Source organism: Sciurus vulgaris, assembly GCF_902686455.1.
Source record: "Sciurus vulgaris genome assembly, chromosome: 14".
Classification (NCBI taxonomy): Eukaryota; Metazoa; Chordata; class Mammalia; order Rodentia; family Sciuridae; genus Sciurus; species Sciurus vulgaris.
The window spans coordinates 6,754,375-6,778,762 of NC_136475.1; the positions used below are offsets into that span (position 1 = coordinate 6,754,375).

Below are 24,388 nucleotides of genomic sequence, written 5' to 3' on the forward strand. Positions count from 1 at the left end.
CAGTGCCTCACATGTGCTAGGCAAGCGCTCTACCACTGAGCTACAATCCCAGCCCTGGAAACGATTTCTGATATTGAAAATTAATAAACCTAACACTAGCAGGTCGGGAGAAAACTAGTGGGGGGAAAAGAAGGAGTTCAGTAGATACATTTTTATGACTTTTAAAAACACCATTTTAAGAACAAGACATTAGAGAGAAATGGAAAAGTCAATCATATCTTATTTCCGATTTTAATTAATTTCATTTTTCCATATCGCCTTCCTCTGCACCTGGGCAAAGCCTGGTCAGGCTCCGGGACTCCTCTTTCACTTTATGTTGTATTTTCCCTGTTCTACGTGAACTTCACACTTGTGTTAACAGCTTGAAAACACCCCACTGTGTGGAAGTAAAACATATACCTACACGCATTTGTTTACTGACTTAGACAATATTACTAAAAAATATTCTGCTATTACAGATATCAGAGTAGAAGGTGTCCTTGCTGCAGCTGAGTGTTTCTCTGGAGCAGGTTTCCGGGATGAGACGCCGGGGACTAATTAAAGAAGACTGTAAGGCCCTTGGTCGGCTCAGTGCTCCTTCCAAGGGCTATGAACCACCGCCAGCTGAGCCGTTCGCAGCCCCCCTTCAGCAGCAGCTTCACTGACACCTTCTGTTTCCTTATTTTGCAGCAGTAAAATGGTACATAAAATTCAAATTTATTTAGCAATTTTGGGATACTGGGGTAGCATGTCCCGTGGTCTTTGTAACTGCATTTCTTATTTCACTTACTGGCTCGTGTCCTTACTCACTAAACATGGAAAAATTCTGAGGGGACTTTATTGTGTGGGGATCTTTAAGAAGCTTTAAGGTCATGGTCCCTGATGCCCTGACCCACTGTCATTTCAACTTTTGGTGCTTCTGGAAATACATGCCTCACCACCCTTCTTGGTGACTAGACTATGGGCCCAGGAGGGCAAAAGACCATATATACTTCATTCACCTACTCCTGCATCCCCAAACACGCATCTGTTCAGCACACATACGGAACCTTTGCTGGATGCCAGGTGCTGTCCTGGCACTGGGCACAGATGTGGCACGGTCTGATGTGGCGCTTTAACAGTCTCTGTTTGGGAAGTTCTGGGTAAACCCTGGAGAACGGCCCAGAGCAGGAGGACAGGGAGCAGAGCTCCAGGCGAGACGTGAAGGTAACCTCGGTTCAGAGGTGGCTGGTGGAGGTGAACAGTGGCTTGATATTGGACAAGGTTTCAGGTTGAGCCACGGATACCAAGCACACAGTAGGTATTAAGAAGATCAGAAGCTGCCTGTTCATCCTACTGGCTTCCTTTTGTGGTAACAAATCTGGTATATACCACTTACCTCCTCAACTCATAAGCGAGTCTTTGATTGACACTGTATCCCCTCTTTACCTCTCCTGGCTGCACAGTGTCCCTTGTGTCTGGTCTTAAAGAGGGTTCAGGACCCGTCAGGGTCCTCCCAGGAGCCATCCTGACTCCAAGTCCAAACCCACAGGAGGAATCGGGAATGCCACGGAGGAACACGTCCCCTTCCAACTGACCCCTTTCACCATCAGAACCAAGCGAGGGGACAGTACTCGAGAGTGCAAGAGGAGAAAGAGAAGCTGGTGAGGCACTCAGCAGAGGCCAGAGCCCCACCCTCACGCTTTCAGGAGACTCCAGGTGATGCCCCCCGCCTCAGGCAGGAGGAAAGGAAGGTCTACCCACTGGACCAGGGACAGAAATGAGTGCCCTGGCCAAACGGTCTTCCACAGCAGTAGAAGCAACAGCAAGTTCAAAATGGAATGGTTTTTTAAAGAGCCTACCACAGTAGTGATAGAGAGGCCGTCGATGGGCCAGCTGCAGTGGGAGCCGCCTCCGTTTTTAGCCTGAGCTGAAATTATAAACCTCGACCCTTCAATGCGTTTGTCTGGCACACATTTACTGAGTGCCTAAAAGGAGGGCAGGGACACAAATAAGACAGAAGGTGTTTACGTGGAGTGGACACTAGGCTGGGGGAGACGGACAGACTTTAACACAGTGCTGGGAAGAGGGTACTTCCAGGAGGAAAAAGAAAGCAAAATACAGGACAGGAAGTGACGGGCTGGAGGCTATTTTAGACGAGAAGAGAACTCTCTGGCAAGGCCACAGCTGAGCCAAGAAACCAAATGGTCCACGTAAGCACATTCTAGGCACGGAGACAAATTTAGAGCATCTGAGGGAGGTGAGGCCATCTCTGTGGAGGCAGCACAGTGAGCAAGACCAAGAATAGAAGGGGGTGAGATCAGAGGTCCCGGGTGATGTCCAGAGGGGGCAGGGCCCTCAGGGACCTGGAGTTACTCTAATTGCATTAGGAAGCCAGCTGGTAAGTCAGGAAGTGACCTGCTCGGATTTATGTTTCTGGAACAGCCCTCGTCTGGGGGAACCGGCTGAGCGTGGGCACTGCGATTACAGACGGGAGAGGATAGTGGCTTTGATTCAGGGTGGCAGCTTAGGAAAGGCAAGAAAAAGCCTAATCCAGAGTCTCTTCTGAAGGTTGCGCTAGCAAGACAGAACGTACTGGGTCTAGAGTGTGAAGAACAGGCCAGGAGGGCGATCCTGGTGCTGGGGCTCCGGGGTGGCCAGAGGACAAACGCCAAGTAGGAAGGACAAAAGAGGAGCCAGACCTGAGGAGTTCCATACGGGACGCAACAAGAGTGAAATGCCACTGAGAGATGGAGGGGGACCATGTGCCTGGGCTTAACGGGATCTGGGCAGAGAGAATCATTGAGAAGGCGCTAAAACAAGAGCTCTTAAAACCAGGTGTGGCCTCTGCCCCTGCTGTTCAGGTCACACTGGCCAGTCATTCAAGTGCTTGATGTGCCAGCCGGGGGGCTCACCTTTGGCGCCTGCTGAGGACTTTGCGATCCAGACGTTGCCCTCCCCGTCCTCTTTCTTTCTGTTATATGAAGCCAGGAAGAACTCTCTTTCGTCTGTCCTGGAGTTATTGACAGGTGGCTGGATTCCATTCTGTGCTGGAGCAACTGGGGTCTTGAGATTCATTGGATAAATCACATAGGACTCGGGGAACCATGTGCAGGACTCAGCCAGTTCTGGGCTTGTCTTGATCAGCCTGCAGAGGACAGAGTCAGCCTCCCTTCTCAGTGCATGCTGTCCCTCTGTTCAGAAAGGCCACTGCTTCCCCTTCAGAGGTTTCCAAGGAGTTAAGACATGGCCTGGACTCCTCCTTACCCCTCTGCCTCCTCGTGGCCTCCCTGGACAGACCTCTAACATGTTACAGCTATTATGTGCAACACTAAAGGCAAACCCCAGTGCACTCAGAAGGTTTACAGCTGGCCAGGTGCAGTGGTGCACACCTGTAAGCCCAGCTACCCAGGAGGCTGAGGCAGGAGGATAGAAAGTTCAAATCCAGCATGGATAACTAGTTCAAAAATAAATAAAAAGGCTTAGCCTCAGAGCACCTGCCTAGCCCTGGGTTCAATCCCAAATACCAGGGGGAAAAAAAAAAAAAAAAAAAAGGCTTACTGCCTAGAACTTAAACTCCCTTTAAATGAGTTCTAAAGACACTCAAGTTGTCACAACTCTGAGCAAAACACCTTTTCAAAAAACATGCTGGGACTGAGCCAGACCAACACCAAAAAATGAAATGGGGAACAGAAGAAAAATTCAAACAACTAGTAAAAATGCTGTCTCGGCCTCACTCTCTACTTGGGAATCTGATTTATCTAAGGACTATTTTTAAGTCCTTCATTTCTTGCTTTTAGCTCAGCCTCGCTTCAGTGACAGAATAAAGAAGAAATCCTTCTAATGGGATGCGGCACCAGGGGACATAATGAGACATGCTCCTTAGCCCCACAGTAAACGCACCACCACAGAAGGTAAAGGCCTGCCCTGCGCAAGGTGCTTTAATGATGCAGACATTATTTTAATATTTTACATCTTTCAAAGAACTTCACAACTAGGTTAGATTAAATTATGCATTTGATTTTGGGGGGGTGGGTCCTGGGGGTTGAACCCAGGGACACTTAACCACGGAGTCACATCTCCAGTCTTTTTTATTTTTTGAGACTGGGTTTTGCTAAGTTGCGAGGTTAGCCTCAAACTTTTGCTCCTCCTGCTTCAGCCTCCAGAGTCACTAGGATTTTAGGCATCCAACTGTTTCCTTTTTACTTCACACTGCTGCATGATACATATTGAAAACATGTTTTCTCAGTTTTCTGAAACATACTCTATACAAAATATTATGAATACAGTTGTTGAAATGGTTCAGTATATACTTGCAAATGCTACAATGATTCACCAGTTCATGGAACTGTTGAAAGAAACAGAAGACAAAGAATTTAATGATACCGAGCTCTTAGCCAATACTCACTGTTTGATGATGTTTGAGATGAAAGTTTTACAAAGATTTACTGTACCACTATCTCTGATTCAAATTTTCTTGATATAAAAGGAATGCTTGCCAAATCATCACATTCACTCAACAAGTCATTATTTAGTTCAATAATCCAAGATTTTAAATGACAGTGTTATTTATGTTACCCATATCCATGCTGCATAGGAACAAGCTAAATCACAGCTCCAAGGGAAGGAAAAGACCTAGTTTATGATCCACCTATTCAGGTATTCGTGTTCCAATTTCATAGAACAAGTTAATAATAATGATCTTATATGTTTTTGTAACATGACAAGATGCAGGTTTTAATTATAATAGTATTAAGAAAACCGGCTTCAAAAACAAAAACAAAAAATTGAAGAACACTTTGTTGATATTGATAAACTCCTCTTTATATTCAATACCCCCTTTAAATCCAATATATAATGCTGAGCTGATGCAAGTTGGTGAATTCACTCAACTTGGACAGACCTAGTTTTGCAAAAGATATGCTTTTTCTTCAAAGCCAAATCAATTCTTTTAAATAAGATCAATTCATTTTCTCAATGTATGAATATTAAAACAATTTTTTAGAACTCAATTCAGTTCCTAAAAATTTCTGTGTATTTTGGAACAACTTTAGTATGAATATCTACTTTTTCAATCATAAAATTTCTATGCAATCTCAATTCAGATCAAGGGTTTCCAATGAAAATTTAGTGTCTGAATTAAGATGTGCTACAAAGAGGAAATACACATCAGATTTTGAACACTCAAAATGAAAAAAAAAAAATACCCCGTTGGTTTTTTTACACTAACATGTCAAAAGGATAACATTTTGGGTTCACTTGTTTGATTTACAGTGCTGGGGATCAAACCCAGGGCCTCACACATGCTAGGCAAGTGTTCTACTGCTGAGCTACAGCCCCAGCCCAATATTCTGGATTTAGTTGGTAAAATAAAACAGGCTATTAATTAAGCTGCACCTGTTTCTTTGCACTTAATGTGGCTACTGGGAAGTGTAAATGGCAGGTGCGGCTGGCATTCATTTCTGTTGGACAGCGCTGGCCTGAAAGATGACCTGGTGCGGAAACCCTCACTTCCTAAACAGAACCAGGAGCAGGGCTGCAGGAATCCTCTGCATCTGTCCTGTTCCTTCATCAGCCCATTCAGGAAGCAGTCACAAAGGAAGGTTTACTCCTGTCTCCAGGGGAGAGGAAAAGAAAGCTTCCTACCTCAGCAGAAGGGAACCCATTGTGGCCCTGAGGCTCTGGCCCTGATGAAGCTGATGCTCCCTGCAGTGAGAGCAGCCGGAAGCAGGCCCACTGGGTCCAGCAGAGCCCCCTCGAGGCTCTGGGCCACCCTGAGGGACGCCCACTCATGCTGTTTGTGGGGTCCATTAATATTGATGAGAACATCCTGGCTCAACAGGAACGCTGTGGCCCTGGCTTCTCTGCATGGCCCTTCTGTCCTAGACCACGAGGAAGACTGCAGGTCTGACTCTCTGGGTCCTCCAAGTCACACAAAGTCATGGCATACAAAGGGAACCAAGCCCTCCTAGAATGACCACAGCCCTTGCAGGAAAACCCAAGGGCATGAAGGAAGCTGATGGGTGGGGCAAGCCACAGCTGCACAAGGCACGTCACCGGTTCCCAGGTGCCAGCATGGTCATGTCCCACACCTCCAAGGGTCAGAGAGCGGGCACTGTCCACCACCCATCTCCACTTTGTAGGTGGGACACTGGGATTTGGAGTGGTGCTACCCAAGGTCCAGATGCTGCCTGGGACCAGGTCAGGGCTCCAGTCCTGCCCCCACACCTCATCACAGCTGCTAAACAGGCAATATGCAGAACACTACTCTTCTAAAAAAATTTTAGATGTTGACAGGCCTGTATTTTATTCATTTATTTATACGTGGCACTGAGAATTGAACCCAGGGCCTCACACATGCTAGGCAAGCATGCTAGGCAAGCACTCTACCACTGAGTCACAACCCCAGCCCCTACCTATTTTTTTTTTTTTTTTTTTTTGTACCCAGGATTAAACCCAGAGGCACTTTACTACTGAGGCACATCTCCAGCCCTTTTTATGTTTTATTTTGAGACCAGGTCTTGCTGAGTTGCTTAGGGTCCCACTAAGTTGCTGAGGCGGGCTTTGAACTCGTGATCCTCTTGCTGCAGCCTCCCAGCTGCTGGGATTACAGGCGTGTGCGACGCACCCAGGCAGAATGCTATTTTTTATAGCGTATTCTGCTTCCTACTTTTAAAGGGAAGAATTCTACCTTGATTGTTAGAGAAAAATATCACAGCTCCGTTTGGCTACATATCCGTGTTCACTAGTTACGAGGAGTGCCTGGAGACCTACTACAGCCCTGATTTTAGGGACCATACCCAGTATTTTCCTATCAAAATGACAGCAATAATAGTGGTAATAAAAGGAGTAATAAGACCTTTCACTTGGCTAGTGTGAACCATGAGACAGGCATCCTTCAAAGCCTTCAAATAAATTGATCCCCGTAACAACCCTAAAGTAGTTGCTATTGTTATACCCATTTTACAGAGAAGAAAACTAAGGCACAGAGTCAAAGACACATTATGTACCAGGCCACTGAGTCATGTACATTTACCATGCGTCACCTGATTTAACCCTCACCACTGCCTCAAGAGCTCAGTACTGAGGCAGATCTTGACCACACCAGTAAGAGTTGGGTTACAACCCCCGCTGCCCACCTGGATCCTAGTCATTGTAGGATACTGTCTGCCTCCACTTTATAAAACTGCTCTGGTGGCATCCAGCCATAACAGGTGGAGATGCTCCTGCCACACCTGCCCAGAGCTCCTTCCTACAAGGCCCTCCCTTCTGGCAGGGCTGGCTGCCAAGGGCTACGTACACCTTTCACCAGGGACAGCTCTGCCCAGAAAAGCACAGAAAGCTACGTCCTCCACCTTTCCCTCAACAGTGACTGCAGTATAAAAACCCAGGGTCCTTGGAGATGCGACAACTCCAAGGTGCCTTTCACTCTAGAGTTCCGTGGTGACACAGCAAACCGCCCCTTTGCTTGGCTCTCAGCTTGCCCTGCCCTGCTCCCTGGCTTCCTGAGGGTGTGCCTTGAGAACTAGCCCCCACTAAATCACTTCTGCAGGAAACCCCGAGTCAGCTGCGCTCCTAGGTAGCCTCACCTAGGGAACTGCAGGCTTTACCCCACGACAGCATCGCCTCCAACTGCAAGCAGCCCGGAAGAAGCTTCAGAACTGGTATCTGTTGGCTTTTTAAATAGCAAACGCATTTTCACCCTTTAAATAATCCCATATTTTTGCAAAAGTGTTTGAAGTCAAAGACATTTATGTAAAACATGGAAAATGGAAGAACACTTACTTCACTAAGGAAGCTTTGCGACACAACTTGTCAGCCCCCCTGTAGTAATTCACCAGCTGCACCAGCCCGGGCTCATGACCTGCAAGAAAGAGGAGGCTCAGAGGGGACCTGGACAGTGGAGGGTGACGGCAAGAGCACAAGCATGCCACACAGAGAACAGGAGGGGCAGGTCACTGCTTCCCATTTCTCATTTCAATTCTGGTCCTTAGAAATGGAATTCTCTGTCCCTGAGGTTCTTTCTCTCAGTACCGTTCTGGCCACTCCCCCTCCCCCAGGGGATGCTATGGTACCAACAGGCAGGTCTGCGGGGAGCCCTGCCACCTTGGTCTTCTCTTGTTGCAGTGGAGCATGCTGGGTATTTTCCATGCCTCTCCCTGATCTCACCACGCTCCTCTCTGGCTTAACACTCGAAGACTGGCAACCTCTAAGTACAGGAGAGCTAGCTCCTTTAAGAGTCACGGTCTGCACAGCCCCACTCGGCCTTCCACAGGGCTCCTGCTCAGGCATGACCTCTGCGAGCTTCTGGAGACACCAGAAGGTAAAGGAAGGTGGCGGGCAGGCCGTCTAGAATGTCAGAAGTCTAAGAACTCCACTGTGTGCACCGCCCCAGAGGGAATCCCACTTTCCACAATTCTCATTATACAACCCTTCTCTATAAAATTAGAGCAGAAAGGATACAAATAGAAACACAGTTTTACTTCATTTTTCGGGGTTATTGGGAACCAATGACGTTGGTAAGTTATATTGTTATATTGTGTGCATATATGAATATGTAACAACAAATCCCACCCTTATGCACAACTATAATGCACCAATAAAAAAAAAAAGGAGTGGGGGAAAAAAGACACTGAAACGTTTTGTTTTATTTTGATTAAAATTCTAACAATCCAGGCAGGGTGGCACATGGCTGTAATCCCAAAGACGCTGGAGACTGAGTCAGGAGGATCATAAGTTCAAGGCCAAGCTGGGCAATTTAGCAAGACCCTGTTTTAAAAATAAAAAATAAAAAGGGCTAGGGTTGTAGCTCAGTGGTAGAGTACCCCTGGGTTCAAATTCCAATACTGCAAAAATAAATATATACGTGCATATTTAATTTTTATTTATTAACAAAATGCATTGCATTTCCAATAACATAAAGTAAGACCAAACAAAGGAATCATGAGTTGATATCAGAGGCCATGACTCATCAGAGAATGGCATTCACTCAGATCAAAAGTGTCAGGCATTACTTGGATTTCAGTTTCCCTGGGGCAGAGACTCTAATTCTCCCTGCACAGCCTCCTCCACATGCCCAGGGCCCTGCGCCCTTACCTGATCCCCTAAGCTCCTTGGTTTCCACTTTCAGTAAAAGGTAAATAACTCCAATAGCAACACATAACGACTTTGGTTTGGAGATGCTATTTTTATGGTTTTCCCATAAAAAAACAAATGTTTGCTGATCATCTGCTGAGTCTGTAGTGCTTGTTTAGGATTCGAACCCTGCACGTTTCTGCTTCTCATCCCCCAGCTGGGCTTGAGCTTCACTGCTAGGCCACATACCCCACCTCTACCTGGGCAGTGAAGCCTTTGACTGTTTTCAACATTAAGACTCCACCTAAGCTTTCACAGTCAGGCACTGCCAAGCCCAAAGACGAAAAGAAGTAAGGCAGGAAGGACTGTGGACAAAGTCAGAGGAAATAACTTCTCTACTATAAGCACTTTCTCCTTTCCTTCTTTCAGGGAAGTAATTTAACAAGCACATGTCCCTGCCCTGTCTTGAGGAGGGCTTCCTGAGGAGGCCCTTTAACAGAAAGGACTCTCCAAGCACATTCTCTGGAATCCAAGGCATTTCTAGGGTGCTCCTGTCAGCCCTTACCTCATAAACATGCAGAGCAATGAAGAGTTGTCCCCAGCACTATTCCAAAGAAAAAACTCAGTAAGGTGTTGCCTGGACAAGTTTGGTTCTCAAACTCCGGCCCCACCCAAATGCTCTAATAAGCTCATTAATGGCCAGTCAATTCCAGATGGCCTGTTTCCCTCAACCTATTTTTCTTTCTTTTTTTTTTTTTTTTCCTGTGCTGGGAATTGAACCCAGGGCCTTGTGCTTGCAAGACAAGCACTCTACCAACTATGCTATATCCCCAGCCCCTCCTATTTCTTTTTTTTAAATATTTTTATTAGTTGTTGATGAATATTTACATGTGGTGCTGAGAATCGAACCCGGTGCCTCACACATGCTGAGCAAGTGCTCTCTAACACTGAGTCACAATCCAAGTCCCACACAACCTATTTCTGAAACTCTCCTCCCCCAAGATACAACACTGCTCCCTTTGGTTGGCCCTGCAAGACTGAGACTTTTTCTCCTTATCAATTCTCCCCTTCTGTCCTTGGAGTACAACTGGCTCCCATCCCTGGTGAGTTTTGGGCAGGAACACAGCTACCCAGAGAGGGGCTGCCCTTCCCAGATGACTGTGCAGTAAGCAGGTCACGAGAGGATGCTCAGGTCCCCGGGATGTGAGTTGCACCTTCCGGAGAACTTCTGGATTACGTCATTTGGAAAGGAGCGACTAATCCTCCCCTCTCTCCTGTTCCTTCCTAAGGAGAGTAGGTGTACAGGGTGGTGCCAAGCAGGCTTCCACCGTGTGAGAGGCAACTCCCTCTGGGCAGAGATGAGGGGAACCCAGCCTCCTGTAAAACCTTATTCAATGCACGACAGTGAAATACGTTCTTTGGTGAAGCTAAGGAAAGGTCTAAGTTCAGATGCCCCTCCAGCTTTCCTGGGGGAGGGTCTCCTCTGAGGCCCCTCAGCTGGAGAGGAGTCTCTCCCAAATGCCCTCCCTGCCTGTTCATCTGAGCCTTGCGCTAGCAGAACCCCCTGGGCTTTCAACAACTACAGCGGCCCCCTCCACGCCCACACCAGGCAGGGCGGAATCCTCGGTGGGGGACGCACCGAGGCGACTCCCCGGCTCTGCGGAGCCTCGTACGCCCGGCGCTCAGCTCCGCCAACCTGCCGGATTGGGCACATCGGGCCCGGGGGGCCGGGGACAGCGGCTGACGGTCCCCGGGCTGCAGGGACAGGTCATTGTCAGGAGGCAGCTGGAGCCGCGCCGCGAGTCCCTCCGGATCCGACTTAGGAGATCAGAAGGCATTAAAAGCGAGTCTGGGTGTCTGTGGATCCGCCTGAGATCAGCCCGAGAAACCACGCGGAAGGAGGATTTATGACCTTAAAAACAAAAGCGCTCGCTCTCCGGCCGTGGGAGGAGGGCCCGGCCTCGGGGCGGGAGGCGGGGATGGAGAAGCTCACCCAGTCTCCCGAAGGGCAGCCGGTTCCTCTCCCCCAGCATCAGGTTAAACCTGGGGTTGTCTCGCTTCAGCCTCTTCCAGTGGCCGGAGGCGAGGAGCAGCCGGGAGACCTCGGCGTAGACGCTGCTGTTCTCGTCGCGCACCACGAAGGTGTACATGGCGAGGCCGCGCGCCCGGGCCCCGGGCAGCCGCCGAAGGACGAGCCGGCCGAGGCGGCGGCTCCGCGTGGACCGTGTCCGGCCCCCCACGCCGCGTCCAGCACGCTGGCCGCGCCTCTCGGATCCCGGCGGCGCCTCCCTGGGCGCAGCGCGTCCGCCCGAGTGGCGAGCGCCGCCCGGACGCCGCGCCCACCGCCGCGCGGCCCCGCCTCCGCCCCGTGATTCCGCGCGGCCCGCACGGCGCCTGCGGGACCCCGCCTGCGAGCGCCTCGCCCGGGCAGCGGGCCGGGGCAGCGGGCCGGGGCAGCGGGCCGGGGCTGGCGGGTGTGCGCTGGGGCCGCCCGCGCCGGGAGAGCCGGGGGATGGGCAGATCCTCCAGAGCCCAGGGCCACAGCGGGGCGGTGCCCGCGCAGGGAGTTCCAGTGCTCCGCCACCTAGTATTTCAAAAGGACTTCTATGGGTTAAAAAAAGTTCTAAGGCCCTCTCCTGTGCCCAAGGGAAGGTGCGCTTCCTTTCCTCTCTGCGTAAGGACTAGCGAACCCTGAACCTGGCGGTGCTGTTGGTTTAGTGGAGGGTAGAGCGCTCCTTTCATCTTTTGAGACCTCCTGTCTGTCGCACCGCCGGGGACGGGGGTGACTTCAGCGTCCGCTGGTGGAGACAGTCCGTACAGGCTTCAAGGAGTCCTGGACTTCGCTCCAGTCCTTCCCTTTCCAGCGCTGGGCCATAAGCCTTCCCTATTCCGGATCTCGCCTTGTCGAACCTACTTTATTTATTTATTTTTTTTATTGTAAACAAATGGGATACATGTTGTTTCTCTGTACATGGCGTAAAGGCATACCATTTGTGTAATCATAAATTTACATAGGGTAATGTTGTTTGATTCATTCTGTTATTTTTTCCCTTCCCCCCACCCTTCCCACCCCTCTTTACCCTCTATACAGTACTTCCTTCCTCCATACTTGCCCCCCTCCCTAACCCTAACTCTAACCCTAACACTAACCCTTCCCTCCCCCCCATTATGTGTCATCCTCCACTTATTAGCGATATCATTCGTCCTTTGGCTTTTTGAGATTGGCTTATCTCACTTAGCATGATATTCTCCAATTTCATCCATTTGCCTGCAAATGCCATAATTTTATCATTCCTTATGGCTGAGTAATATTCCATTGTATATATATACCACAGTTTCTTTATCCACTCATCAATTGAAGGGCATCTAGGTTGGTTCCACAGTCTGGCTATTGTGAATTGAGCAGCTATGAACATTGATGTGGCTGTGTCTCTGTAGGATGCTGATTTTAAGTCCTTTGGGTATAGGCCAAGGAGTGGGATAGCTGGGTCAAATGGCGGGTCCATTCCAAGTTTTCTAAGGAATCTCCACACTGCTTTCCAGAGTGGCTGCACTAATTTGCAGCCCTACCAGCAATGTATGAGTGTACCTTTCTCCCCACATCCTCGCCAACACCTGTTGTTGCTCGTATTCTTGATAATCGCCATTCTAATTGGGGTGAGATGGAATCTTAGGGTGGTTTTGATTTGCATTTCTCTTATTACTAGAGATGTTGAACATTTTTCCATATGTTTGTTGATTGCTTGTAGATCTTCTTCTGTGAAGTGCCTATTCATTTCCTTAGCCCATTTGTCGACTGGATTATTTGAATTCTTGGAGTAAAGTGTTTTGAGTTTTTTATAGATTCTGGAGATTAGTGCTCTATCTGAAGTATGATTGGCAAAGATATTCTCCCATTCTGTAGGCTCTTTCTTCGCATTGCTGATAGTTTCCTTTGCTGAGAGAAAGCTTTTTAGTTTGAATCTATCCCACTGGTTGATTATAGCTTTTATTTCTTGTGCTATGGGAGTCCTGTTAAGGAAGTCTGATCCTAGACCAACAAGGTGAAGATTTGGACCTACTTTTTCTTCTATAATCTGCAGGGTCTCTGGTCTGATTCCGAGGTCCTTAATCCATTTTGAGTTTAGTTTTGTGCATGGTGAGAGATATGGGTTTAGTTTCATTCTGTTGCATATGGATTTCCAATTCTCCCAGCACCATTTGTTGAAGAGGCTATCTTTTCTCCATTGCATATTTTTGGCACCTTTGTCTAGTATGAGAAAATTGTATTTATTTGGGTTTGTGTCCGTGTCCTCTATTCTGTTCCATTGATCTACCTGTCTATTTTGGTACCAATACCATGCCGTTTTTGTTACTATTGCTTTGTAGTAGAGTTGAAGATCTGGTATTGCAATACCCCCTGTTTCACTCTTCCTGCTAAGGATTGCTTTAGCTATTCTGGGTTTCTTATTCTTCCAGATGAATTTCATAATTGCTTGCTCTATTTCTGTAAGGTACGTCATTGGGATTTTAATTGGAATTGCATTGAATTTGTATAGCACTTTAGGTAGTATGGCCATTTTGACAATATTAATTCTTCCTATCCAAGAACATGGAAGATCTTTCCATCTTCTAAGGTGTTCTTTAATTTCTTTCTTTAGTGTTGTATAGTTCTCATTGTAGAGGTCTTTCACCTCTTTTGTGAGATTGATTCCCAAGTATTTTATTTTTTTCGAGGCTATTGTGAATGGGGTAGTTTTCCTAATTTCTCTTTCTGAAGATTCATCACTTGTGTATAAAAATGCGTTGGATTTATGGGCATTGATCTTGTAACCTGCTACTTTACTGAATTCACTTATGAGTTCTAAGAGTTTTCTGGTGGAATTTCCAGGTTCCTCTAAATATATAATCATGTCATCAGCGAACAGGGATAGTTTGAGTTCTTCTTTTCCAATTCGTATCCCTTTAATTTCTTTGGTTTGTCTAATTGCTCTGGCCAGAGTCTCAAGAATGATGTTGAATAGAAGTGGTGAAAGAGGGCATCCCTGCCTTGTTCCAGTTTTTAGGGGGAATGCTTTCAGTTTTTCACTATTTAGAATGATATTAGCCATGGGCTTAGCATAAATGGCCTTTACAATATTAAGGAATGTTCCCACTATCCCTATTTTTTCTAGTGTTTTGAGCATGAAGGGGTGCTGTATTTTATCAAATGCTTTTTCTGCATCTATTGAAATAATCATGTGATTCTTGACTTTAAGTCTATTAATGTGGTGAATTACGTTTATTGATTTCCTGATGTTGAACCAACCTTGCATCCCTGGGATGAAACCCACTTGATCATGGTGCACTATCTTTTCAATATGTTTTTGTATGCGATTTGCTAAAATTTTGTTGAGAATTTTTGCATCGATGTTCATTAAGGATATTGGTCTGAAATTTTCTTTCCTTGATGAGTCTCTGTCTGGTTTAGGTATCAGGGTGATATTGGCTTCATAGAATGAGTTTGGGAGGGTTCCCTCCTCTTCTATTTTATGGAATACTTTGAGAAGTATTGGAATGAGCTCTTCTTTAAAGGTTTTGTAGAACTCGGCTGAGAACCCATCTGGTCCCGGACTTTTCTTTGTTGGTAGGCTTTTGATGACTTCTTCTATTTCAGTACTTGAAATTGGTCTATTTAAATTGTTTATGTCCTCCTCGTTCAGTTTAGGCAATTCATATGTCTCTAGAAACCTGTTGATGCCTTCAAAATTTTCTATTTTGTTGGAGTATAGATTTTCAAAATAGCTTCTAATTATGTTTTGTATTTCAATCCTATCTGTTGTGATATTTCCTTGTTCATTCCGAATTTTAGTGATTTGGGTTTTCTCTCGTCTTCTCTTTGTTAGTGTGGCTAAAGGTTTATCAATTTTGTTTATTTTTTCGAAGAACCAACTATTTATTTTGTCAATTTTTTGTATTGTTTCTTTTGTTTCAATTTCATTGATTTCAGCTCTGAGTTTAACTATTTCCTGTCTTCTACTACTTTTGGTGCTGTTCTGTTCTTCTTTTTCTAGGGCTTTGAGCTGTAGTGTTAGGTCGTTTATTTGTTGAGTTTTACTTCTTTTATTAAATGCGCTCCATGAAATAAATTTCCCTCTAAGTACTGCTTTCATAGTGTCCCAGAGATTTTGATATGATGTTTCCTTGTTCTCATTTACCTCTAAGAATTTTTTAATTTCCTTCCTAATATCTTCTGTTATCCATTCATCATATAATAGCATATTGTTTAATCTCCAGATGTTGGAATAGTTTCTGTGTTTTACTCTTTCATTTATTTCTAACTTCAATCCATTATGATCTGATAGAATACATGCTAGTGTCTCTATCTTCTTGTATTTGCTAACATTAGCTTTGTGGCATAATATATGGTCTATTTAGAGAAGGATCCATGTGCTGCTGAGAAGAAAGTGTATTCGCTCTTGGTTGGATGGTATATTCTATAAATGTCCGTTAAGTCTAAATTATTGATTGTGTTATTGAGATCTATGGTTTCTTTGTTCAATTTTTGTCTGGAAGATCTGTCCAGTGGTGAGAGAGGCGTGTTAAAATCACCTAGTATTATTGTGTTATGATCTATTTGGTTTCTGAAATTGAGAAGGATTTGTTTGACATACATGGATGAGCCACTGTTTGGGGCATAGATGTTTATGATTGTTATATCTTGCTGATTTATGCTTCCCTTAAGCAGTATGAAATGACCTTCTTTATCCCTTCTGACTAACTTTGGCTTGAAGTCCACATTATCGGAAATGAGGATGGATACTTCAGCTCTTTTGCTGAGTCCATGTGCATGGTATGTTTTTCCCCATCCTTTCACCTTTAGTCTATGGGTATCTTTTTCTATGAGGTGAGTCTCTTGCAAGCAACATATTGTTGGTTCTTTCTTTTTAATCCAATCCGCCAGTCTATGTCTTTTGATTGATGAATTCAGGCCATTAACATTCAGGGTTATTATAGAGATATGATTTGGTTTCCCGGTCATTTGGTTCATTTTTTAAATTTTATTTATTTATTTGTTTGACACAACTTGTTTCCTCCTTTATTTGACAATTCCTTTAGGATAATTCCTCCCTTTGCTGATTTGCTTCTTTGTTTTTCATCTCTTCCTCATGGAATATTTTGCTGAGAATGTTCTGTAATGCTGGCTTTCTTTTTGTAAATTCTTTTAGCTTTTGTTTATCATGGAAGGATTTTATTTCATCGTCAAATTTGAAGGTAAGTTTTGCTGGGTATAAGATTCTTGGTTGGCATCCATTTTCTTTCAGGGCTTGAAAAATGTTGTTCCAGGCCCTTCTAGCTTTTAGGGTCTGGATTGAAAAATCTGCTGATATCCGTATTGGTTTCCCCCTGAATGTAATTTGGTTCTTTTCTCTCACAGCCTTTAAAATTCTGTCTTTATTTTGTATGTTAGGTATTTTCATTATAATGTGCCTTGGTGTGGGTCTGTTGTAATTTTGTGTATTTGGAGTCCTATAAGCCTCTTGAACTTGATTTTCCATTTCATTCTTCAGATTTGGGAAATTTTCTGATATTATTTCATTAAATAAATTGTTCATTCCTTTGGCTTGTTTCTCTAGCCCTTCCTCAATCCCGATAATTCTTAAATTTGGCCTTTTCATGATATCCCATAGTTCTTGTAGATTCTGTTCATGATTTCTTACCATCTTCTCTGTTTGTTGAACTTTGTTTTCAAGGTTAAATATTTTGTCTTCAATGTCTGAGGTTCTGTCTTCCAGGTGTTCTATCCTATTGGATATGCTTTCTATGGAGTTCTTAATTTGGTTTATTGTTTCCTTCATGTCAAGGATTTCTGTTTGTTTTTTTTTCAATATCTCTAACTCTTTATTGAAATGATCTTTTGCTTCCTGTATTTGCTCTTTTAACTGTCGATTGGTGCGATCAATCAATGCTTGCATTTGCTCTTTCATCTCATCATTCAGTGCGTGCATTTGCTCTTTCATCTCATCGTTTGCTTCTCTGATCATTTTAATTATGTACATTCTGAACTCCTTTTCTGTCATTTCTTCTGCCATGCTGTCACTGGGTTTTATTGATGTAACATCTAGATTTGTTTGCAGCATTTTCTTTCCTTGTTTTCTCATATTGTTCAGGTATCAGAGGACCGCTGAGATATTGCAGATTTCCTCTATTGACTTACAATGTCCCTGAAGATTTCTATATATATCCCCCCTTAGCCTTCAGTAGGCTGAAGTCTTGGAGGAAGTTGATAATGCGGTGCTCCACAAGGAAGCTGCCTCTCTAGGAGTGGTGGCCTTCAGGTGGGGTATAATCCCTGCTAGTGGGCAGAGGTGCCTCCACTTGTTGACCAATGGTCATCCAAAGGGGACCTAGGCTGTGGGCTGAGGCAAGGCCTGTTTGGGCCTGAGTCTCTGGTTTTACCGTCCTTGTGGGGAAACCTCACCCAGCAGGGAAGACTCACCCGGTGGGGAGGTCTCGCTGGTCAGTTCCCTCCTAGAGGTTCCCCTCAATTTACAGCTACCGCCTGGGCTGGGCTGCCTTCCTCTGCAAAGTTCCCAGGGGCCCGGCCCTACCTCCTGGGCCTGGGAGCCTCGCCCTTTGCAGATGACTCTCCTTAGGCTGCCCTTCCTCAGAGAATCTGCCCGCAGGCCTGGAACCTTCGCTCCGCCCTAAGCCTGTCTCTGTGCGGCTCTTCCACCAAGAAGCCTCCTAGATCCTGGGACCCTGCTCTGCACCTAATCGCCTGGCTATGCGGCCCCTCCTCTGAGCAGCCACCTGGGGCCCTGTACAATCGCTCTGAATCCCAGAGACCCGCCACACGCCTCTTCCTCCAGACAGCCGCCCAGTATTCCGGTGCGGTCACTAGGAGTCCAAGAAACTCACTGCGTGCCTCCACCTCCACCAACCACCCGTAGCCCTGGGCAATCAATCACTCCGAGTCGAAGTGACCCTCCCCGTTCCTCCTCCTTCTCCAGATAACCCCCCGGGTGTTCAGGAGCGGTCGCTCTGAGTGGCTCTGAGTCCACGTGACCCGCAGCACGGGTCCTCTGGGCAACCGCCCGGAGCTCTGGTGCGGCCACTCAAGACCAAGCGTCCCACCACGCTTCTCCTCCAGGCAGCCCCCCTGTGTTCAGGAGCTGTCACCCCAAGTCCAAACAACTCACCACTCGCCTTCTCCTCTGAGCAGCCGCCTGGAGCGCTAATGCAGTCACTGCGAGTCCAAAGGACCCGCCGCGCTCCTTCTCCTCCTCCTCCTCCGGGCAGGCCCCGGGGTTCAGAAGTGGTCTGAGTCCAAACAGCTCACCACGCAGCCCCTGCTCTGGCAACCGCCTGTAGCTCTGGCGTAGTCACCCCGAATCCAAGCGGCCGCGCTCCTCTTCCTCCTCCTCGTCCTCAGGGCAGGCCCCGGTGTTCAGAAGCGTCGTTCTGAGTCCAAACAGCTCGCCGCGCAGCTTCTCCTCTGGCAACCGCCTGTAGCTCTGGTGCAGTCACTCCAAATCCAAGTGGCCACGCTCCTCCTCCTCCTCCTCAGGGCAGGCCCCGGTGTCCTGAGTCCACACAGCTCTCCTTGCCACTCTTCCCCTGGGCAGCCGCCGGAGCCCCAGTGGTTGCTCCGAGTCCCAGCGCTGTGCCAAGCGGCCTCCTTTACGATGCTCCCAGTTGTCCAAGTTCACTGCTCCAGCGGGGGGAGGGGCGTCTCACTGGCAGTTCTACTTCATAAAGTTTCCTGCGTTCTGGGACCACCGTCCCATCCGGGACGCCTTCCCAAGGGGTGAGAGTCACCCGGCTGCTTTGAGTTGGTCCCAGGCGTCTCAATATCTCCTCTTTTGAATCCTGAGTCCTGGAGCAACATGAAATGCAGCCACCCTCTAGGCCGCCATCTTGAAACCCCAGGAACCTACTTTTAAGAAACCCATTTTGGTGCATTTGAGGGACAGAGAGGACAGTGACTATCAGATTTCCCACAGCCGTGCCTATACTCCTTCATAAATGACCCACGTCAGCCTTTACTCTTCCTGTAGAGAAAGAACATCCCATCCCATTCTCCCAGTGCTATGGAGCACACTGTAAAAGCGCCCTCCTCCCCCAACTCGGCCCCACCTTCCCTGGTTCCCTGCGGTGGGCCCTCGCCCACTTAGCAAAACGTTCTGATCTGTGCACTTTCCCTGTCCCTAGGGAGCTTGCTCAGAGCACAAGGGCAGCAGGCCCAGAGTGCAGGTGCTTACGTTTCCTCCCAGCCTCCATCCATCAGGATAAGAATGGGTTGGCAATGCCCTGGCTTCCTCACCCCTCGCCGAGCCTGCCAGGAGGCCCACATCCTGGACTGTGTTTCAGGGCCCTGCAGGATCCAGCTCCTGCTGTCCACAGCTGCTCATTGCCCTTCTCTTGGCTTCCCTCCTTTCCCTAACTCACTACCCGACTTGCTCCTCCACATATACCACGTGCTTTTAAGTCCTTGTGTCAGGATCAGTTTGGGGGGAACCCCAAGCCATGATAGGCTGTAGCCGCTGCTTCTCACACAAGCCACATTCTTTCCTCTAATTGTTAGCTTCTTTCTCTGCTGCTCCACAGCCGTGGTCTCTCCAGCAACACCACGGACCCCAATCCAGTGGTTCCTCTTCTCCTTCCTCACCTGCCTTTTGCAGTGAACACCGTTTATACTTGTTTTGGTTTTAGTTTGGGGGCAGCATTCCTTATCCTCTTCTCTGGATAACAGTACTCATCTTTCCCCTTGGGACCTTATATGACTCTGGTGGAAGTGACACTGTCCATTATGGGCACTGGAAAGGGAATCTCCAAGTTCAACAGGTCTACTCCATCCCTTTTGCCATAGCAGGTGGTAAAACATAAGAAAATGACCCAAATTGGGTGTGGTGGCACAGGACCTGTAATCCCAGCAGCTCTGGAGACTGAGGCAGGAGCGTCACAAGTTCAAAGCCAGCCTCAGCAAAACCGAGGCCCTAAGTAACTCAGTGAGACCCTGTCTCTAAATAAAATACAAAATCGGGCTGGGGATATGGCTTAGTGGTTGAGTGCCCCTGAGTTCAATCTCAGGTACCCACCCACCCCCCCAAAAAAAGTAAAATACTTAAGACTACCAATGAAAGCTATGCAAGACCTCTACACTGAAAACTACAAAATGTGAGAAAAGAATTTAAAGCATAAAGTAAAAGGAAACATATACCATGCTCATGATTAGAAAACTCAAAACTGTTAAAGCCATATCAATTCTTGCTGAATGGATCTGTAGATCCAGTGCAACCCCAAGCAGAATCGCTGCAGAGCTATGCATAGAAATCGACAGGTCAATTTTGAAGCATATGCAGAAATGCAGAGGAGCAAAAATAGGACAGGCAGTGCTGAAGAAAGGCTACTGGATACCAAGAGTTACAGAATTTAAATATAAAGGTATTGCTGGATGTGGTGGTGCACGCCTGTGATCCCAGAGACTCAGGAGGCCGAGGCAGGAGGATCAAAAGTTCAAAGTCAGCCTCAGCCACTTAGCGAGGCTCTAAGCAACTTAGTAAGACCTTGTCTCAAAATTAAAAAAAAAAAAAAAATTTAAGGGCTGGGGATGTGGCTCAGTGGTAAAGTGCCTCTGGGTTCAATCCCTGGTACCAAAAAATTAAATAAACATATAAAAAGTAGTAATTTGGGAAGTGGGGATTTCAGAGAAAGAGATCAGTGTAAAGAGACCCACATATATATGGTCACTTGGTTAATAACAAAGGTGATACTTCAGATCAGTAGGGGAAAGGTTAAACTTTTGGTAGATGGAGCTGGTTCACTGAATATCCATATGAAAAACAAATTTAATCTTGATCCCCCAGTAGGGTACATAAAAAACCAGTTGCAGGTGCCCTATGGCCTAATGTATGTAAAGGTAAAATATAAAGCTATAAAACTTCACGATCTTACACTGGGTGATTTCCTTTGAAGACGAAACAAAGATGTGAAGACTGAGGCAGAGACTGAAGTGTCACGCAGCTAAACCCAAGAAACTATGAGAAGCAGGAAGAATCACGAAAAGACCCTCCCCTACAGCCTTCAAACGGAGCAAGGTTCTGTGGCTGCATTGGTATTGAATACTCCAACTCCAGGACTGAAAGAGAAAATCTTTTTTTGTTTTGTTTTAAGCCACCCAATTTGTGGTTGTTATAGAAGTCCTAAGAAACTAAAATACTAGTTAAGGTATATAAGTATTTTGTTTTAATTTTCTTTTCTTTTTTCTTTTTTTTTTTTTTGAGTGCTATTAATACAATCTCATAGCCCCCCTGGGGGGGAAAAAAGCTTGGAATAAAAGGGAATTTTGGTGGATTAGAAACCTTGAAAACCTTGAAAATAAGAACTTTCATGCATCAAGAGACATTGTCAAGAGACTCTGAAGGAAAGTCACAGAATAGGATGAGATGTTTTTACACACATGCATCTAACAAAGGATTCACCTGGTGTATAAGAGAAATGACAAATTAATACAATTCTTTAAAACTGACAAACCAATTAACGAAGGAAGTAATTTGGGTACTTTTCTAAGACGTATGCCATCCGCAAAGAGAAGATTTAGAAAAGAGTTGTACTAAGAAACTAAGGAATATATTGATAGAAAGCAGGTACTCATCTAATCATTTCAGGGCAAGAGTACAAATGAGAACCAGACACCTAAATGTCCATCACAAATATCTCAAAGTTTCAAACCACCCCAATGAGTTAAGGATAATGTCTGTCTCCCTTCCTCATAAATATGCTTTTATAAGGATGACCTGGGAGACCAGGAGTTCTAGAATTATCAAACTCACTGAGTTCCACACAGAACTCAGTAGTCCCAGGAGAGGTGGCCCTGGCTCCTGCCTACCCTGCTCCTACTCTCCCTGACTCTACTCCACACTGCAAGGGGACTTGCTTGCATGCCTAGGGACAGCACAGCCCGGAAATTCAAGTAACACTATTGGAGCAGTGAATGAATTATGGTCCCTAAGCCATCTGGCAACAGAAGCAAAGGCCCTCCTGGCAACTCAGTGCAGGGGCATCAATGTGAGATGCCCAGGGGCTGTGGCAGTGATGCCCAGTTCAAAAGGAGGTTCCGTGCCAGCCACAGAATTGTCAGTTCGTGACCTGAGGGTCACACGCCAGCTGCCTGGGGTACAGAATTACAGATGTGAGCTGAGAGCTCCAACTGGGCTGTTTATGCCCTCGACTTTGGTTCTGTTTATCTTGAAGAAACTGTCTCACAATAAACCCTGCTGATGTTAAAACCCGTATAATGAATGTGCCGAGCGTGTTGGTGGTCACTGCTTCCCACCAGGGTTGTTAGTGAACCACCGGGACCTGGCCTTTTCTCTATTTGTGTGTCTGCCTCTCTTTCTTCATCCCCTCATTCGGTCGGTCACCTGAGTTAATGGTCAGGCAGGTCACAGTTGTTGGTGCCCTAACTGGGACACTGGCCACTCACGCAAACTTTTCATTAGTCAGGTGAGGGGGACACTCCTTAAAAAGACATGCATTGGATAAAGGAAGGGGGGGAGCGAGTTTATGTATTGTTCAGTGTAGAACGTGGGACAATGAGGACCCAAAGGGACTCTCTGCTGCTGCGCTCACACTTAAGCCTATGCTTAAATCAAGGGAGGCACAGCTGTCACTGTTTTCAAACTTAGTTACCGAGATTTGCTGCCGGTTCCTTAAAGAGGGAGCTGTAATGTAGGGATATGGGAGAGACTTGGTGAGCCGCTGCGTGATAGGTATGCAGCCAAGGGACCAGACGAGGTCCCCAGGGTCACCTTCACTTTGTTGTCCTTAATACGAGAGGGTCTCCAGTCGCTCATCGAAGTGTACAGAAGTCAGCTATCTGAGCGTTTGGCTTCAGAGTCTATCATGGTGGTTAGATTTTACGCCTGGCTTTTCCAGCTGAACAGGCCTGCCTATAGTTAAATCATAAATGTAAAAGTCTGATAGGCTCTAATTTCATTTCTAATGGGCTAAATCTAATAGAGGCTTTAGTAAACATCTGTAATATTTCCTCTTCCCTGTGCAGCTACACTTACAAAAACTTAAAAAATCTTTGTTTTGTGTATGTGTACACAACTGTGAAACATATTATTGTGTCTACATATGTGTTGGTGTCTATATATTATGTACGTGGTATCAAAATTAACATAGACAAATGAGCACTCCTAAATTAAAATAAGAAATGGATCCAAATATTTTTTAGTTTATGACTTAGGTATAAAAGAAGTTCAGTTTGAATTGGGGAAACAGATAAAAATAAAGATGTCTTTGAAATTACTACTCATGTTTTTCTAGGTGGTCAGACACTTAATGAAGTGTTGGGTTCTATAAAATGTCTAATATGTAATATCCATTGCTTCTAGGATTTTTTTTTCAACAGGAAATAAATGGTTAATACTGTTGGGCTGGGGTTATAGCTCAGTTGGTAGTTGTGAGCACAAGGCCCTGGGTTCAACCCCCAGCACTGAAAAAAAAAAAAAAAATACTGTTCACTACATGTGTTTGATATCTTGACTTTTACAGTTAAAAATGAGTAAGTTAGATTTAACATAAATGGGATTAATCATAAATGTGTTTGTTAAAGGAAACATCTGATTAATTTACAAGGTTTGAGTGCTAAAATATCAACTACTGAATATAAAATCATCACCCTTAACTGAAATATATTTAAGCATTATATGTGTTTTCATAAGTTGGTAAATAGGAAAAAAGTTTAAGATTGCTTTGTTTCTGTGTCTTTAAGAGTTAAGACTCGCTATGTACAAACAGAGAAACAACATGTATCCCATTTGTTTACAATAAAAAAAAAAAAAAGAGTTAAGACTCTGCTGGGTGTGATTTATACACAGAGTGTGAGAAATTTCAGTTGGGTTTCAATTAAAGTACTATGAAAACAAAAGTAATTCACCTAACTAATTTGTCTTAATTCAAAAATTTCATAGGGATTGTTTCAAAATATAAATTTGGAAAGAGGTCAGTAACTAGAAAAGATATAAGAAGACTCCAGGTGTGGAAATACATTTAATATAAAAAGTGAAGGGAAATGTTTTTGGATAAACAAGTCTTTTGTCTGTTAAAGTAAAAGGTTGTAAGATGTCTACATAAAGTACAAAAGATTTGTGGAGGATAGATTTCAAAAATTTGTGTGCAACTAAACCAGTTATGTATAATTAACACCATCAGCTAAAGTTCTTTAAGGCTTTTTCCTCTTTTAAAAAGAAAGTTCCTAATGTACAAGGCTAACAGCCTTGTGTGGAGTTTCTGGCAAGGAGCATGCTTACAGAAACAGAAAAGAAAAAGCAACTCTTTTCACAGACATCTGTTCCATTTCAAGAGACTAATTAGTCTTCCTGAA

General features: G+C 45.6%; 1 protein-coding gene across 1 annotated transcript in view; it reads right to left on the reverse strand.

The window, feature by feature from the left end:
• Nucleotides 1–11,383, reverse strand: part of TTL (tubulin tyrosine ligase) — a 29,720-nt gene extending 18,337 nt beyond the window's left edge. Inside the window, exons 1-3 of the mRNA XM_079110672.1 lie at nucleotides 11,027–11,383; nucleotides 7,744–7,822; nucleotides 2,874–3,106 (exon numbers count right to left, since the gene is read on the reverse strand). Of these exons, the coding sequence (XP_078966798.1) occupies nucleotides 2,874–3,106; nucleotides 7,744–7,822; nucleotides 11,027–11,183 (469 nt within the window). The 5' untranslated portion in view covers nucleotides 11,184–11,383. The remainder of the gene's footprint in view (nucleotides 1–2,873; nucleotides 3,107–7,743; nucleotides 7,823–11,026) is intronic.
• Nucleotides 11,384–24,388: the final 13,005 nt, after the last annotated feature.